General features: G+C 45.2%; 1 protein-coding gene across 2 annotated transcripts in view; it reads left to right on the top strand.

The window, feature by feature from the left end:
- Window positions 1-19,191, top strand: part of rrp12 (ribosomal RNA processing 12 homolog) — a 51,039-nt gene that overhangs the window by 11,476 nt on the left and 20,372 nt on the right. For both annotated transcript variants that reach the window (XM_052027615.1, XM_052027616.1), the window contains 9 exons: window positions 3,538-3,636; window positions 3,761-3,852; window positions 4,443-4,554; window positions 5,925-6,025; window positions 6,676-6,790; window positions 7,674-7,816; window positions 16,546-16,667; window positions 17,840-17,904; window positions 18,683-18,845. In XM_052027615.1, the coding sequence (XP_051883575.1) occupies window positions 3,538-3,636; window positions 3,761-3,852; window positions 4,443-4,554; window positions 5,925-6,025; window positions 6,676-6,790; window positions 7,674-7,816; window positions 16,546-16,667; window positions 17,840-17,904; window positions 18,683-18,845 (1,012 nt within the window). The remainder of the gene's footprint in view (window positions 1-3,537; window positions 3,637-3,760; window positions 3,853-4,442; window positions 4,555-5,924; window positions 6,026-6,675; window positions 6,791-7,673; window positions 7,817-16,545; window positions 16,668-17,839; window positions 17,905-18,682; window positions 18,846-19,191) is intronic.

The following is a 19,191-nucleotide window of genomic DNA, read 5'->3' as shown; positions in this document are numbered from 1 at the left end:
AAGTAGGCCATTCGGCCCATCGAGTCTGCTCCAAAGAAAAGGGAAAAAAGAAATGAGAAATGGGGGGGGAGGGAAAAGAGAAAAAAACTATTCTAATCCCAATTTACAGCCTTATCCCCATATCCCTTGATACCCTGACTATTTAGATATCTATCTTTCTCTTCCTTAAACACCTCCAATGATCTGGCCTCCACTGCTGTACCTGGCAAGGAATTCCACAAATTCACCACCCTCTGGCTAAAGAAATATCTCTGTTTTAAAACTGTACCCTCTAATTCTAAGATTGTGCCCTCTGGTCCTGGACTCACCCACCAAGGGAAACAGTTTGGCCACATTTACTCTGTCCAGTCCTTTCAAATTTTAAATGTCTCTATGAGGTCCCCTTTCATTCTTCTGTACTCCAGTGAGCACAGTCCAAGAGCCGACAAATGCTCGTCATACGTAAGCCCTTTCATTCCGGGAATCATCCTCGTAAATCTCCTCTGAACCCTCTCCAACATCAGCACATCCTTCCTAAGATATGGGGCCCAAAACTGTGCACAGTATTCCAAATGAGGCCTCACCAGTGTCCCGTAGAGCCTCATTAACACTTCCTTACTTTTATACACTATACCTCTCGAAATGAATGCCAACATAGCATTCGCTTTCTTTACCACCGATCCAACTTGGTGGTTAACCTTTAAGGTATCCTGCACGAGTACCCCCAAGTCCCTTTGCACTTCTGTACTTTGAATTTTCTCTCCTTCTAGATAATAATCTGCCCGATTATTTCTGTTTGCAAAGTGTACAACTGCACATTTCTCAACATTGAATCTCATCTGCCATTTCCTTGCCCATTCTCCTAAACTATCTAAGTCTCTCTGCAACCTTCCTGTCTCCTCAATACTCCCTACTCCTCCACCTATCTTGGTGTCATCCGCAAACTTAGCCACAAAACCATTTACTCCATCATCCAAATCGTTAATGTACAAGGTAAAAAGAAGCGGCCCCAACACCGACCCCTGCAGAACACCACTGGTAACCGGTAGCCAACCAGAACAAGATCCTTTTATTTCCACCCTTTGCTTCCTGCCAACCAGCCAACGCTCCACCCATTCTACTATCCTACCTGTAATTCCATGATCTCTCATCTTATTAATCAGTCTCTTAGGCAGCACCTTGTCAAAGGCCTTTTGAAAGTCTAAATACACAACATCTACCGTCCCTCCCTTATCCACTCTACCTGTGATTTCTTCAAAAACCTCCAATAGGTTGGTCAGGCAGGATCTTCCCTTCACAAAACCATGTTGGCTAGGACCTATCTTGCCTTGCACCTCCAGGTATTCTATAACCCCATCCTTGAGGATAGATTCCAATAACTTTCCCACCACTGACTAATAGGTCAGACTAATAGGTCTGTAATTTCCTTTATGCTGCCTCCCACCACTGACTAATAGGTCAGACTAATAGGTCTGTAATTTCCTTTATGCTGCCTCCCACCTTTTTTATACAGTGGAACTACATTTGCGACCCTCCAGTCCTCCGGAACCGTGCCGGAGTCTATCGATTCCTGGAAAATTATCACCAATGCCTCTGCTATCTCTAAAGCCACCTCCTTCAGAACCCGGGGATGCACCTCATCCGGTCCGGGAGACTTATCAGTCTTTAGCCCATTTAGTTTTCCTAGCACCTTCTCTCTAGTAATCTTAACTGAACTCAGTTCCATTCCGTGAGACTCCTGACGATCCGGTATATTGCTGATGTCCTCCACAGTGAAGACCGATGCAAAGTATTCATTTAGTTCTTCTGCCATCTCTTTATCATCCATTATAATCTCTCCCGCACCGTTATCAATTGGTCCTATATCAATCCATGTCTGTCTTTTACTCCTTATATATTTAAAAAAAACTTTTAGTATCCTTTGGAATGTTATCCGCCAACTTACTTTCATAATTCATCTTTTCTTTCCTAACAACCTTCTTTGTTTCTTTCTGCAGGTTGTTAAAAGTTTCCCAGTCTTCTGTTTCCCACTAATTCTTGCTTCCTTGTATGCCCTCCCTTTTGCTCTTATTTTAGCCTTTACCTCTCTTGTTATCCACATTTGTGCCTTTTTTCCATTCAAAACCTTTTTTCTATATATATATATATATATATCCTGCATTTTCCTTATTTCTTGTAGAAATTCCTTCCATTTCTCCTCTGCCGTCCCTCCAGCTAGCTTACTCTTCCAATCAATTTGGGCCGACTCCTCTCTCATACCATTGTAATTTCCTTTGTTCCACTGAAATATCGATACACCAGTTATCAGCTTTTCCTTCTCAAATTTGAAACTGAACTCAATCATATTGTGATCACTGGTTCTCAATGGTTCCTTTACCTTTAGTTCCCTAATCACCTCTGGTTCATTACACAGCACCCAATCCAAAACAGCCGATTCCCTGGTGGGCTCATCAACAAGTTGCTCCAAAAAACCATCCTGTAGACATTCCACAAACTCACTCTCCTGAGTTCTACTGCCTTGCTGGATTTCCCAGTCCACCTTCATGTTAAAATCCCCCATAATTATCTTCACATTGTCACTCTGGCATGCTTTTTCTATCTCAGACTGCAACTTATCGTCCACTTCCTGACTGCTATTTGGGGGCCTATATATAACTGCTACTATTGTCCTTTTACCCTTGCTATTTCTTAGCTCCACCCATAAGGATTCCACCTCTTCTGACCCAAGGTCCTTCCTTTCTATTGATTTTATATCACTACTAACCATCATGGCCACACCTCCCCCTCTGCCTGCCCGCCTATCCTTCCTATACACTGTGTACCCCTGGACATCCACTTCCCAGTCACATCCATCCTAAAGCCATGACTCGGTGATTGCCACAATGTCGTATTTTCTCTGTTGGCCCCATCTAAAGATTTTGTACACCTTTAACAACATTCACTGCTGCAAGGAAAGCCACAGGTTCTGCAGTCTGTCTACATTACTGAAGTCCCTCACCCCAGAACCAATATCTGTCAGCTCTCTGGGATCTTCACATCCTTTCTAAAGTGTGGCTTTTGTACTTTGTCTCTATGTGCATCCTGGGAAATGAGACGTTGTGCTAAAGGTATCCTCAACATGCCTTACCACTTGAGTTTTATGCATGTACACTACCTGGATCCTTCTGTTCCTGCACAACCTTTAGAACGGTTCATTTAGCCTATATTGTCTCTCCTTTACCAAAGTGTATCACTGACTCTGACTGTAAGCAACCAACCATCTCTGTGATGGTTCTCCTGCTCTTTCCACTTTGGGTTGTGGTCTCCTGGGACAAGATTGGTTGCAGTAGAGTGGATACTCACAGTCATTGTGGGCACTTTCTCAGTTGGCGAGCTTCATGAAAATCACCAGTGTTGTTATTGCTGTTGGATTCCAGCTGAAGTGGTCCTTGCACCTCAAAGACCCCAAGGCACTCCACAGACATGGTCACAAGCACTTTCTCTTGAGAGACTGCCACTGCTAACCCTTCACCCCCAACACTGATCCATCTCATGCTGTCTCACTCTCCTCTATTGCAGATGGTCACAGCTTGCTCGATGCAAGCCTTTCATGGCCTCTTTGCTGCCAAACCATGCCCATCAACCTTGACAGCAGAACTCAATGCACAGATTATAACCGTGAGTGTTTGGGGATGGATTTGAGGGCTGGGTGGTGGGTTTGGAGGGGAACATGACCCAGATTGGTGGTGGTGTGCAGGGTGGTCCTGAGGGGTATTTACTGAATGCTCTGTTTCACTATCAGGCTTTGTACGATTACCTGCCAAGTGTCAACGACCTGCAGCCCATGCTGGCCTGGCTCGCAGTCATGGAGAAAGCTCACATCAACCTGTCCAGGTAACACACCCACACACATCACAGACACTCACTTATAAATTGAGGTGAGGGCACATCACCCTACTGTCCCAGGGCTGAGGGTTATTTTGGGGTTGAGGGAGTGAGAGATTATTTTGGTAGGTATGGGGATTGGGGGTTATTTTGGGGGGGGGTGCGGAGGTTTGTGAGGGTTGGGATTATTTTGGGGGCTGGGGGAAGCGGGGGATTATTTTCAGGGATTGTCTTTTGGGGGTGTGAGGATTATTTTCAGGGCACTGGGAAGCATATGTTATTTTTGGGGCTGATGGGGGTGAGCAAGTATTTATAGGGATGGGAAGCTGGGTTTTTTTATTGGGGGTTATGAGTGTCAGGATTATTTTTGGGGCACTGGGGAACAGAAGCTGTGTTTGGGAGTGGTGGAGGGGCAGGGGATTATTTTTGGGCTAGTGGGGAAGGTGAATATTGTGAGGGTGGTGGGGAGCTGGGGGTTATTTGGGGTGGGGCAGGTGAATAACGTGGAGTAAGGTTCATTCAGGCTGTGGAAAATGGAGTGTTTTGCTGCCGAGTACTCTTTGATTCCAAGCCTGCGCACTCTGACCTCCTGTTCCCAGGTTGCAGGGTTTGCTGTGTTTGGCTCACCTTCCTCGTGTCTTCTCCACGGCCGTCAGTTGCCTGCTGTCTGCCCATAGCCAGCTAATGTCAGCTGCAGCAAACACCATGAAGGTGAGTTGGATTGTTCTTCCAGACCTTGAAATGTTAATGTGGGGCACGATGAAGGAGTGAGACTAGGACATGCTGAGAGAATAGGAAGCATTCAGGTGGACTTGGTATGAGTTAGTGCAATATCAATAGCTTGTGTTTGAATCAGTGTCTGGATTTTTAGAGATGGTGGTTTGTGTATGTGTGGTGGTGGGAGGGGGTCAATGGGAGGGTTCTGGTGGGATAAATCGAGTGGGCATGGAAACTCCACAGCAGTGTCTTTGAAACCTCTGGTGTTGGTGCTACCCAATCACTGACCCAACCGCTCGGTGAATGTCCGGATTACACAGATGTACTGTTGGAATAGCCTGGGTGGGTAACTGTGGTGCATTTGTGGATGGTACATACAGCCATGGTGTGTTCAATGGTGAAAGATAAGAGATAAGATAAGGAATGAATGTTTAGGTGGTTGATAGTGCCAGTCCAGCATGCTGTCACACTTCCTGAATTTTATTTGAACTGCACTCTTCCAGGCAGGTGGAGAACATTCACACCCTTTGGGTTTGTACCTTGTAGATGGTGGAAAGGATTTGGGTGCATTACTTGCTGTAGGATATTTAGCCTCTAACCTACTCTTGGAGCTGAAGAATTGATGTGGCTGGTCCATTTGCGTTCCTGATCAGTGGTTATCTATGGATGTTGGTAGTGAAGGATTTGGCATGCTGATCTTATTGAATGTCAAGGTTAGATAGTTTGGCTCCCTCGTTACAGATGGTCATTGACTGGCACTGTTGTGGCATGATTGTTATGCCAGTTGTCAGCCTAAGCCTGAGAGATACCTAGGTTGTACTGTGTTCAGGCATGGACTGCTTCATTTCTGAAGAGATGAAAATGGGATTCAACCAGGGCATTCATCAGCAATATTCCCACTTCCAAGCTGATGATGGAAAGAAAGACATTTTTGGTTGGATCTGGGACACTGCCCTGAGGAATTCCTGCAGTGATATTTTGGGATGATTGAATCTCAACCATCTTCGTCTGTACAAGGTACGACTCCAACTAGTGGAGAGTATTCTATTATACTCCTGAATTGTGCCTTGAACTATCGAAAAGTATTGCAGGATATTTAGATGCGACCCATTCTTACAGCCAATGTGTTCATGTGGCTGTTCCAGTTAAATTTCAGTTCATTGATGATTCCCAATTTGATGGTGGGGCTAATGGTAATGCCATTGAGTGTAAAGGATAGGGAGTTGGATACTCTTGAAGATGATCATTGCTTAGCTTTTGTTTGCTGTAAATATTGCCATATGTCGTTAAGGCCTTCCTGAATGGAGACCCTAATGTTGGGTATTTGGGGGCTGTGATTGCTCATGAATGGCTATTGCTTGCAGGTGCTGCTTAAAGAGTGTGTGGCTCCATTCACTTCTGACATCGGAGTCTTTGTTTCGTCCTCTCCCTCGGGACCTGCCTCCTACATCTGTAAGATGTTCAGGTGAGATGTGTGGTTGGGCTTGTGTTTTACTAATTTGGCAGTGGGTGCACCCTGGTGTTTAATATTAGAATAGAGGATGTCACTGCAGTAGTAGGTAGGTGGTACTACCAGTGGTAGGTGGAAGTGGACTAGCAAGTTATAAAAAATGCAAAGAGATTAGATATAGTAAATTAACAGCAAATTGCAGGCATAAGGAGCCACATGGGACTGTAGTGGAAACATAGCCTAAAAACGGATGGGATTGGATGTTCTGGAAAGTTAGTGAAGGGCAGGTGGGGAGGGAGGGAGGGGGATTGGGGTTGGGAGTTTCAATTGAGCAAAGTGTTATTGTGTCAGAGAAAGGATCTGTCCTTGAGAGGTTGAGAGTGAAATCCATCTGGCTACTTAAACATAGTGCTTTTACAGTAAACTGTAATAATGGTTGGAAGGCAGAAGAGGAACCAAACTGCAGAAAAATTATAAGTCTGTAGAGATGCAAGAAATGTGGGCAGGTGGTATCGGGGAGTTTTTATGTGTGTACCTGTGACCATTGTACTGGCAATCCCTCCACATTTTTGGTCTGTGTGTGGCAGAGGGATTGTAAGTTTGGCTGGTTTAAAGCACCACCTTCACTTGCATTGTCCCCATTAACTGGTGGTAATTTGTTGCAGGGCCGTGGAGGATGGGCTGGCTTATCGGTTCTACGCTTCCTGGGCCTTTGTTCTACAAGTTCTCAGCACGTTCTTTGAGGTCATTGGCTCTCAGGCTTACCCAGCAATGAAGCAGGTGAGAGTGTGACCTGGAGCAGTAGGAGCACGCCTAAAAGTAGCTGGGGTAGTTATGGAGCAAAAAGCAGGGCCCAGGGGTAGGTGGAGAGTGAGGCACGGGTTAGAGGCTGGTGGAGGGTGAATCCTGGGGGTGGAGGCAGGCGGAGGGTGTCGGGTGAATCCCAGGGCTTGGGGCGGGTGGAGGGCAAGGAATCTTTGGAATCCTTGCTGGTGGTGGGCTGTAGCGGCTCGGACACAACAGTGAGGAATTCTGGATACAGTAAAACTCCGATGATCCAGCACTTGGACCAGTGGTGTCAGAATTTCTAGACTATTGAAATGGTACCCAAACACAGTTTTTAATTCACTTTTAGATGTTACATAGTATTGTAATAAATCTCCCAGCGAACCAAGTAAGATTAAGAGGAGTTTGGGAACTGGGACCCTGTCAAGTGGGAAGAGAACTGGGGAACCAGAGCCTCAAGTGAGTGGAAGGGAGCACGGCATAGGTCACTTGGTGAGCCAGATGCCAAACCATTGGGATTTCTGAATGATCAGACAGTGGATTATCAAAATTTTACTGTAGTAAGGGAATGGAGGGATGTGGGGCTAGGGAATTGCATTGAGGTAGAAGATTAGCCGTGATATTGTTGAAGAGTGGAGGAACTCTGAGGTGAATATTTAGCTTGATTTTAATTAATATGCATTTACATTACCTTTTACAGTCTCTGACTTGGGCAGTTGATGAGGTATTTTGGAGGTGTAGAATTGTCACAGTGAATGAACACGAGCCAGTTTGTGCACAGTGAGCTCCCATAAACTGCACCTGTTTATTGTACCCAGCCCCAGCTAGTTACTGCTAATCCAACTGTGCTGATTTGTTTTTGTGTTCACATTTCCAGTGTCTGCAGGCACTCTGTGATCTTCGAGCGACTCCACATTTCCCCTACGTCTTGGAACTGGAGCGTGCAGTGGGAATGGCAGTGGAGAAGATGGGAGCTGAAACTGTTTTACAGGCTATTCCTCTACAGATTGATGGCACGGAGTGAGTAAAGGAGTGGGGTCCAGGGTCTGGTTTTAAATAAGTCTTTCAGCTTATCTTGTTTTTTCCAAGCTCCCCCCACCTGAGGAGCTAACAGTTTCCACAATGTTTCCTCTCACCAACATTGCTCCCTGGACTCAGGGTCTCTTCACACACCGTTAATTCTCACACATTTCTTCAGCTTATCTTTGTAACTCTCTGAAGTCACTGTCTCTGTACTTAGAGTTGATTTTTTTTATTTGTTTTTTGGTATCTGGGAATCATTGGCATTTATTGTCTGTCCCTAGTTAAGGTGGTGGCGGTGAACATCTGCCGCACTGCTACGGGGATGCACTGTTCCAGCATTTGAAACTAGTAATGGAGAACTGGCAATGTATTTGTAATTCAAGATTGCATGTGACTAAGGGAAATGTGTACATGGTCATGTTCCTCTATGCCTGTGGCCCTTGTCCTCAGTTAGGGAGGTGCCATTAGAGTAGGGTGCAAGTAATTTTGTAGACGGAACACTATGGCCACCATGTAGTGGTGGTGGGAGAAGTGAACGTTTAGTGTGGTTGATGCGATGCAGATCAAGTGGCTGCTTGGTCTAGCCTGGTGTTGACCTTCTGGAGAGTTGCTAAAGCTGCTGTCATGAATAAATGGAGAGGATTCATCACGTTCCCAACTCGTGCCTTGTAGATGGGTTGTGATGTTTGCCAATGTATTTGAAGGATGAGTTCATAGGAAACATTTTGGATAGTTTTCTGGAGCAGAAGGTTATGGAATCAGCCAGGGCACAGGTTGCTGTAGACTGTCAGTGTAACGCAGCAGACTACATTAATCATGTATAATGGTACACTACAGAGACAGCTTGGGGCCTGCCTTCCCCACTGCTCTGCCATCTTCTGGTATTCCCACAGCAGTGACTCTCCTGTGGCTCAATGTGGAACAGCTGCTTGTGATGTCCAGTATTGGGTGGACTGGACCAAGTAATGCAACAGCTTCGTGCTCAGGTAGCACCCTGGCTGGCCATTGCTGGGGTCTGTTAGTAACCACTCCGTGTGTGGTCAGATTGCATGGATCCATCTGCTCTCGCATCACCTCTTGTAGCTGATGAAAGCTGTTGCCCTGCCTCTCTTTGTTTCTCTACATAGTTCTCTCCAGCCCAGAGATTCCTCTATGCCAACAAGCTCAAGGACAAGAAAGGGGGAGAGAGGATATGGTTGGCTGTCAGTGCTAATTCCCAGCAATTGCTAGCTCACAAAATGCCAATCATAGTTGTAGCCTTGAGCACTGCGCTTCAGTGCCCAGTAGCCATGAAGTTTTCCCAAGACTGACTGTCACAGGCAGCCTCTCCACAAAGAACCACATTGTAGAAGTACCAACAGATAATCAGGTATCATTCCAGGTTCCCACCACAGCATCATTGTTAGCAATTTAACACTAATTTCATGAGTGCTTTTGTTCCCAGGAATGGAATTGGAATTAGTTTATTATTATCGCATGTACCCGAGGTACAGTGAAAAACTTGTCTTGCACACCGTTCATACAGATCAATTCATTACACAGTGCATTGAGGTAGTACAAGGTAAAACAATACAGAATGCAGAATAAAGTATCACAGTTCAAGAGAAAGTGCAGTGCAAGTAGACGATAAGGTGCAAGGTCATAACGAAGTAGATTGTGAGGTCAAGAATCCATCTTATCGTAGTAAAGGACTGTTCAATAGTCTTATAACAGCAGGTTAGAAGTCCTGAGTGCTAAGTGGGGTACCAGTGAATAAAGGATTCTTTGGAGTAGGATAATCAAAAATTGATAAGTTTTGTTTACAGTGTGGGAGGTGCCAGTGGGAAGCTAGACTTGAATTTAAATGAAGGAGTGTATCAGCAAAAGTAGATCATGAAATTAGCTTAAAAGTTTTGGCAGTAGTTAAACAGAGTGAACGATTGAACCATAGAACAATGCAGCACAATACAGGCCCTTAAGCCCACCAAGTTGTGCCGACCTTCAAACCACTCCTAAAACTATCTAACCCCTTCCTCCCATATGTCCCCCCCATCTTAAATTCCTCCATGTGCTTATCTAACAATCTCTTGAACTTGCTCAACGTATCAGCCTCCACCACCACCCCAGGCAGCTCATTCCATGCACCAACCACTCTCTGGGTGAAAAACCTCCCTCTGACATCTCCCTTGAACTTCCCTCCCATTACCTTAAAGCCATGCCCTCTTGTATTGAGCATTGGTGCCCTGGGAAAGAGGCGCTGGCTGTCCACTCTATCTATTCCTCTTAATATTTTGGATTTTATCTCCCCTCATCTCCTCTCCAATGAGTAAAGCCCTAGCTCCTTTAGTCTCTCCTCATAATCCATACTCTCTAATCCAGGCAGCATCCCAATAAATCTCCACTGCACCCTTTCCAACACCTCCACATCCTTCCTATAATGAGGTGACCAGCACTGGACACAGTACTCCAAGTGTGGCCTAACCAGAGTTTTGTAAAGCTGCATCATTACCTCACAGCTCTTAAACTCGATCCCACGATTTATGAAAGCTAACATCCCATAAGCTTTCTTAACTACCCTGTCCACCTGTGTGAACCCCCAGATCCCTCTGCTCCTCTACACTGCCCAGAATCCTGCCATTTACCTTGTATTCCACCTTGGAGTTAGTCCTTCCAAAGTGTACCACCTCACACTTCACCGGATTGAACTCCATCTGCCACTTGTCAGCCCAGCTCTGCATCCTATCAATACCCCCCTGTAATCTTAGACAGCCTTCCACACTATCCACAGCACCACCGATCTTTGTGTCATCTGTAAACTTGCTAACCCACCCTTCCACACTCTCCTCTAAGTCATTAATAAATATCACAAAAAGTAGAGGTCCCAGAACTGATCCCTGTGGGACACCACTAGTCATAGCCCTCCAATCCAAATGCACTCCCTCCACCACAACCCTCTGCTTTCTACAAGCAAGGCAATTCTGAATCCACACGGCCGGGCATCCCTGGATCCCTTGGCCTCTGACCTTCTAAAGAAGCCTACCATGCAGAACCTTGTCAAACGCCTTACTAAAATCCACGTAGACCACATCTACTGCACTACCCTCATCAATCTTCCTGGTCACCTCCTCAAAGAACGCTATCAGGCTTGTGAGGCAAGATCTTCCCTTAAATCCATGCTGGCTGTCCCTAATCAGTCCATGATTCTCTAAATGATCATAGATCCTATCTCTAAGAATCCTTTCCAACAGCTTGCCCACCACAGACGTAAGGCTCACTGGTCTGTAATTCCCTGGACTATCCCTACTACCTTTTTTGAATAAGGGGATGACATTCGCCACCCTCCAATCCTTTGGTACCATCCCCGTGGACAATGAGGACTCAAAGATCCTAGCCAACGGTTCAGCAATCTCCTCCCTCGCCTCACAAAGCAGCCTGGGGAATATTCCGTCAGGCCCTGGGGACTTATCTGTCCTAATATTTTCTAAAAGTTCCAACACGTCCTCTCTCTTGATATCTGCATACTCTAGAACATTACCCTTGCCAACACTGTCCTCAGCGTCATCAAGACGCCTCTCCTTGGTGAATACTGGAGAAGTATTCATTGAGAACCTCACCCACTTCCACAGCTTCCAGGCACATCTTCCCACCTTTGTCTTTAATTGGACCTACCTTTACTTTAGCCATCCTTCTGCTCTTCACATATGAGTAAAAAGCCTTGGGATTCTCCTTTACCCTACTCGCCAAAGCCTTTTCATGTCCCCTTCTTGCTCTCCTCAGCCCCTTCTTAAGTTCCCTCCTTGCTACTCTATATTCCTCATGAGCCCTGTCTGATCCGCTGCTTACACCTTACATATGCTGCAGCCTTCTTCCTAACTTCTCCCTAGTCAGCCATGGTTCCTTCACCCTGCCATTCCTTCTCTGCCTCACCGGGACAAATTTATCCCTAACATCCTGCAAAAGATCCCTGAACATCGTCCACATCTCTACAGTACGTTTCCCCTCAAAAATGTCACCCCAATTTACACTCGCAGGTTCTCACCTTATAGCCTCATAATTCGCCTTTCCCCAATTAAATATCTTCCCATCCTCTCTGCTCCTATCCCTGTCCATGACAATTCTAAAAGTTATGGAGCAGTGGTCACTGTCCCCCAAATGCTCACCCACCGATAGATCTGTCACCTGACCCGGTTCATTACCTAAAACTAGATCTAATAAGACATTCCCTCTAGTCGGCCTGTCAACATACTGCGACAGGAATCTGTCCTGTACACACTTAACAAACTCCGCCCCGTCTAAACCTTTGGCACTAAGCAGGTGCCAATCAATATTTGGAAAGTTGAAGTCTCCCACTATAATAACCCTGTTATTTTCGCATCTTTCCAAAATCTGCCTCCCAATCTGCTCCTCAGTGTCCCTGCTGCTACCGGGGGGCCTATAGAATACTCCCAGTAGAGTAACTGCTCCTTTCTTGTTCCTAACTTCCACCCATAATGACTCTAGAGAGGATCCTTCTACATTATCTACCCTTTCTGCAGCTGTAATAGTGTCCCTGACCAGTATCACCACCCCTCCTCCTCTTCTCCACCCCCCTCATCCCTTTTAAAACACTGAAAACCAGGAATATTCAGTATCCATTCCTGTCCTGATGTCAGCCATGTCTCTGTAATAGCCACAATATCATTGTCCCATGTACTTATCCAAGCTCTCAGTTCATCTCCCTTATTCCTGATGCTTCTTGCATTTAAGTAAATGCACTTCAGCCCATCCACCTTTTTACTTTTATAGCCTGTACTCTGCTTCTCCTTCCTCAAAGCCTCTCTACCTGTCAGATCTGACTTTTCCCCATCCCCTTCTACCTCTGACCTACTCATTCGGTTCCCATCCCCCTTGCAAACTAGTTTAAGTCCTCCCGAACCACCCTAGCAAACCTGGCTGCAAGGATATTGGCGCCCCTTAGGTTCGGGTGTAACCCGTCCTCTCTGTACAGGTCTGTAAGGAGTGAGTTTAAATAAGTCATTCAAAATTGCAGATGCACATTCCATTGAGAGATTAAAAACTACAAGGAAAGTGACCTCTCTTGCTAACTAGATCAGAAGAGGCTTATGATGCTTCAGAGTGGGTAAGCCTGACAAAGCGGTTGTGAGTAACCAGTTAATTGCTAATCAGTAGAAAAGTCTAGGATCTGAGGACACAGGCTCAGAATGAAGTGACATCCCTTTAAAACTGAGATGAGGAGGAATTTCTTCAGCCAGAGGGTGGTGAATCTGTTGAACTCATTACCTCAGAGGACTGTGGAAGCCAAGTCATTGGGTGTATTTAAGGCAGAGATTGATAGGTTCTTGATTGGTAAGGGGGTTGTGGGTTAAGGGTTACGGGGAGAAGGCAGGAGAATAGGGTTTAAAAAAAATTCAGCTACAATTGAATGGTGAAGCAGACTCAATGGGCCAAATGGCCGAATTTTGCTCTTCTACCTTATGGTCCTTTGGGGCTGGGGGGGTGAAAACTGATATTTAAAGTAAAATAGTAAGAAATCTAAAAATGCTGAAAAGTACAGAAGAAATTAATTAGATTAGAAGAGGACAATCCCTTAACCTGAGAACCTGCAACCCAGCGATCTAAAAGAGGTGACTGCAGAAGTAGCAAAAAGGCACTTGTGATAGTCTTCCAAAATTCCTGAGGTTCTGGAACAGACTGGGTGCAGCAAATGTAATGGAACTATTTAACAAAGGAGGAAGAGAAAGAAGTGGAATTAGTAGAGCAGTTGGTCTGATGTTTGTCAGGAAACTGGAAATTTTCATTAAAGATACAATAATAGTGCCTAAACAATAATATGGTTAGGCAGAATCAACAAATTTCAATGAAGGGAAAATAGTGTTTGACGAATCTAATGGGGCCTTTTCAGATGAAAAGGACATAAGGGCAAAAACAGTATCTCAGGATTTTCAAAAATCCTTTGAGGCACAAAGCAAAAACTTAATTAACTTAAGAACTCCTGGGGTTGGGGCTAACAGCATGGATAGAGGATTGGGTAAAGCACAGGAAAAGTTACTAGTGGGATACTGCAGAAATCAGCCCTGGCTTCTCAGCCACACACACAGTTTATATTAATGTAGGTTAATTCAATTTCTGATGTATTATCTAAGTCTATATTAACGATTTGGATTCAAGGACAGAATATAACATTTACAATGAAATGGGATCTATTCCAGGTTATTTAGTGAGGCAAGGTAGGAGATTGCTGGAGCCTTGACAGAGATCTTTGTATCCTCTTTAGCCAGAGGTAAGGTCCCAGAGGAATAGCCAGTGTTGTTCCTCTATTTAAGAAGGGCAATAGGGACAAACCAGGAAATGATAGGCCACTGAGCCCAACAACAGTGGTAGGGAAGTTACTGGAGAAGATTCTTAGGGATAGAATCTGCTCCCATCTGGAAATGCATGGGATTACTTGGGATAGTCATCACGGTTTTGTGCAGGGGAGGTAATGACTTATAAACTTGATTGACCTTTTGAAGAGATGACATAGAAGATTGATGAGGGTAGACCAGTGGATGTTGTCTGCATGGACTCCAGTAAAACATTTCACAAGGTCCATCATGGTACGCTGATCCGGAAGATTAAGGCAGATAGGATTCAAGGAGACTTGGTAGATTGAATTCAAAAGTGGCTTGGCCATAGAGGACAGAGAATAGTGGAGGAGAGGTCTTATTCTGACTGGAGCTCTGTGACCACTGGTGTTCTGCAAGAATCAGTGCTGGGACCTCTGTTTGTGATGTGAAAATATAGGTGGGCTGATCAGTAAGTTTGCAGATGACACACAAATTGATGGAATTTTGGATAGTGAGGAGGATTGTCAAAGGATTTAACAGATATAGACATGTGGGCAGAAAATGGCAGATGGAGTGTGAGGTGTTGCACTTTGGGAGGTCAAATGCACAAAGAAAGTATACAGTAGGTGGCAGGACCATTAAGAGCATTGATGTACAGAGAGATCTTGGGTTACAAGTCCATAGCTCCCTGAAAGTGGCAACACAGATGTGGTAAAGATGATGTATGGTATACTTAAATCATTCGGGGTTTTGAGTATAAAAGATGGGAAATCATGTTGCAGCTGCGTAAAGCTTTGGTTAGGCCACATTTGGAGTATTGTGTGCATCTCTGGTCGCTGCATTATAGGAAGGATGTGGAGGCTTTGGAGAGGGGCAGAAGAGGTTCATCAGGATGTTGCCTGGATTAGGGAGAATCAGCTATAAGAAGAGGTTGGACAGACTTGGGTTGTTTTCTCTGGAGCATCAGAGGCTGAGGGACGACATGATAGAAGTTTACAAAATAATGAGGGGCATAGATAGGGTAGACAGACTTTTTCCTAGGGTGGAAGTGCCAAATACTAGAGGGCATAGTTTTAAGGTGAGAGGAGGAAAGTTTAAATGAGATTTACTAGGCTTTTTTTTACACAAAGTGGTAGGTTCCTGGAACACGCTGTCAGGGGAAGTGGTGGAGGCAGATGCGATAGTCGTGTTCAAGAGGCATTTAGACAAGCACATGAATAGGCGGGTGGAACATCGTGGGCTGTGGGGCCTGTTCATGTGCTGTACTGTTCTAATGTAAGATTTTCAAATTTGTTGAAGAGACAAAGAGCGAAAGTAAGCTGAGCAATGCAAAGAGACTGTATAGTGAGACGTAAGCGGGTTTAGCAAGTGGGCAAGACCATGTATAGGTTAACACATGAAAGTGGATAACGAAGGAAAATGTAAGGTCTGTTGGAGACCAAAGTAATAATTTGCGTAAGAAGGCTGAAGATGTGTATAGATCCATATGGATACTTGCGATTACTTTCACAGGCGAGGGGGTTGTGCAGCTATCAATGTTAATACAGCCATAAAGTTATACAGCATGGAAACAGGCCCTTTCGCCCAACGGTCCATGCCGACCAAGTTGCCCACCTGAGCTAGTTCTGTTTGGCCTGTATGCCTCTAAATCCTTCCTATCCATGTACCTGTCCAAATGCTTTTTAAATGTTGCAATTGTACCCACCTCTACCACTTCCTCTGGCAGCTCGTTCCATATACCAACCACTCTGTGTGCAGAAAGTTGTCCCTCAGGTCCCTTTGAATATTTTTTCCTCTCGCATAAAACCTGTGCCCTCTGGTTATGAGGAAGACCAAGAGAGAGCGAGGATATATTAAGAGGCCTAGCATCTGTAAAAGTGGAAAATTATCCAGTCCCTGATAAAATATATCACAGTCTCTTAAAAAGAGCATGGGAGGAAATAGCACATGGTTTATTATTTACATTGAGTCGTGGAAAATTTGTCATAGAAGGCTATTTGGTCAATAAGTGCTCCCCAGCCTGATCCCACTTCTGGCACCTGATCACAGCTTCTCAAGTACACATCCAGAGACTTTGTAAATGTGCTGAGAGTCTCTGCCTGTACCACTCAATCAGGCAGTAAGCTCTAGATCCCTGCCCCTCTCTGGGTGAGAAAATTGTTCTTAACCTCCTGTAAAATTCTTCTACCAATTACTTTAAATCTTTGCCATTTGTTTTCGACCCCTCAGCTCAAGGAAGTAGGACCTTGCTCTTTCCAATCCTCTTGACTATGGGGATGGTGACAGAACGGGGAAACTGGACAAAGGTTAGATCAGCCTTGATTTCCCTGACTAGCGGAGCAGCTCAGGAGCCCACTCCTTCTTCCATTTGTGCTTTTTAGGGTTGTGGTAGTGATTCTTTTGGTGTATCTTTCATTTTAGGGAGCGGTTTGATTTTCCTCGAAGCTGGCTCATCCCTGTGATCCGAGACCATGTCAAACACACGCAGCTTGCATTCTTCAACAAATACTTCTTGCCTTTGGCAGCAAAACTGAAGAGCAGAGGTACTGTGGGGTGAGGGCCAATGGTGTTTGGGGGGTGGGGAAGACATGTTCTGGTTGGGTGCCCCACAATCATCAAATAGAACATAGAACACTAGATCACTGGACAGGCCATTCAGCCCATGATGTTGTGCCAATCTTGATGCCAATTTATACTAAATGTTCTCTAATGTATCAGCAATATTCCTCCATTCCCTTCATATTCATGTGTCTTTCTAAAAGCCTCTTAAACGCCACCAAACTTCCTGCTTCCACTACTACCCCTGGTAACCCATTCCAGGCACCCACCATTCTGCATAAAAAAAACTTACCCCTCACGTCCCCTTTAAACTTCCCCACTCTAACCTTAAAAGCATGCCCTCGGGTGTTTGACATTTCCACCCTGGGGAAAAGATTCTGTCTACATTCTATGCCTCTCATAATTTTAAAAACCTCTATCAGGTATCCCCTCAGCCTCCAACACTCCAGGAAGAACAACCCAAGTTTGTCCAACCTTTCCTTGTAGCTCATGCCCTCTAATCCAGGCAGCATCCTGGTAAACCTCTTCTGCACCCTTTCCACAATCTCCACATCCTTCCTGTAATGGAGTGACCAGAATTGCACACAATACTCCCAAATGCGGGCTGACTGAAGTTTTATACAGCTGCAGCATGACTTCCTTACTCTTGTACTCAACACCCCCACCAATGAAGGCAAGCATGCCTTACACCTTCTTTAACACCTTATCCATTTTTGTAGTCACTTTCAGTGAACTATGGACCTGGACCCCAAGGTTCTTGGTACCTTAGTGCTATTAAGGGGCTACTTCCACTATTGTTTTTAATTGAACATACTCACAAATCATTACCTGGAAGGATTACATAGGGTGATGCAGGGGAGGAGGTAAAAGGGCAAACAAGTATAAGAGACGCAAGAAATTCTGCAGATGCTGGAATGTGGAGCAATACACACAATGTGCTGGAGGAACAAATATAACATCTGCCCAGGAAGATGGTGTTGGGATGATCCAGGAGTGGATCAGTGTGTTGTAGAGTGTAGCCAACACCCAACTAGGAGTGTTCAATCTTTGTGTTGTTGTGACTTTGAATGACCCTCTGAGAGCAGCTGCTAACTAATTAATAATTTCTGAGTCTGCCTTGTGTTTTTCTGCTAAGTAATTGTGATTTCCTCTGCAGCTCTGGAACTTGCTGAGTCTGGACAATCCCTTGAAGCTAAAATCTATGACACTTTACAATGGCAGGTAAGGTCAGGTAGTTGCAGTGCTGAGCATGGACTGGCAGTGAATTAATATAGGGAGACCAATCACTGGGGCCATGCAATCAACAGGTCATTTCCAGGGAGAAAGTGGGTTACTCCTTCACAAATCTGGGCCAGTGGGATACAGATTGATGTCAAGATTTCAGATTTGTTCAGGATCAGGCTAAGCAATTGCTGACTTCACTAAACTGTCTGTCACATTCTGTGAATTTGCACAGGACTTCACTGAGGCACAAGCTGACTCGGTCATTTCATATTTTCTCACAATACAGGAGGATGATGTTCAGCCGATCAGGTCAATGCTGGCTCTCAGACCAATCAATCCCATCTCCCCACTTATTTCCTACAACCTATTTCCCTCTCATGCCCATGAACTCCTCCCTGATTTTTGGATCACCAGCCCACACTAGGGGTAATTTACTATTTAACTCAATAAATCGCAAATCTTAAGGATGAGGGAGGAAACTGGAACACTTGGGAGCCTCAGTGGTCACAGAGCATGGGAGGTGAGGATGGAACCTGGGTCACTAGAGCTATGAGGCAGCTGCACCGTCTGCAGCAGCACCATGTGTTGTAGGTGGCCATAGGTACCCGATGTTGGGGCGTTGATGGATAGTTATACATCTGGGAGGGTTTGATGGGGACAATGTAGAGGGAGTTTTGGTTAGTATCAAATGCACGTGGTCCTCCGGGTATGATGGATTAAGGCCAGAGGGACCTGAGCCGTTTGCTAGTCACTTCCATGTTTACCTTTTGTTTAGATATGGACAACATTGCCAGGATTCTGTACTAAACCCACAGACACAGCAGTGGCATTTAAAAGTATTGCGAGGACCATGGGTGCGGCCATCAGTGACCGGGCAGACCTTCGACCAACCATCTGTCAGGCTCTCAGAGTCCTGATCAGCAAAGGCTGTGAGAACGGTGAGTGGCACCCTCATGAACACCCTGGTTCAAGTTGTTCCAGGAGCAATCCTACCCCAAACTGAATCCAATTCTTACATGATCCCAACTTCTGTCAACTGGCCTTGCTGGGAGATTTTCCTGGTCCTGGCTGTGGTTGTAGTTAGAGTATCATATTCTCAGATTGGGAATCTGCATCCCATCCAGAGAGCAATGTGCATCCCATTGGTTGGGAATTGTCCTGCCCCATTGGCCGGGAGTGCTGCACTGGCCCCGCCCCCCCTCTCTCATTTACCTGGTATTGTGCTTGGGGTCCCCAGTAGGAAATGTTCCTTGGGTTTATATTGGGAAATTCTGACATTGTGAG

This window comes from Pristis pectinata, chromosome 12 (assembly GCF_009764475.1).
Source record: "Pristis pectinata isolate sPriPec2 chromosome 12, sPriPec2.1.pri, whole genome shotgun sequence".
In the NCBI taxonomy this organism is placed as follows: domain Eukaryota; kingdom Metazoa; phylum Chordata; class Chondrichthyes; order Rhinopristiformes; family Pristidae; genus Pristis; species Pristis pectinata.
The sequence above is the reverse complement of the archived record's forward strand: the minus strand, read 5'-3'. Positions and strand labels throughout refer to the sequence as shown.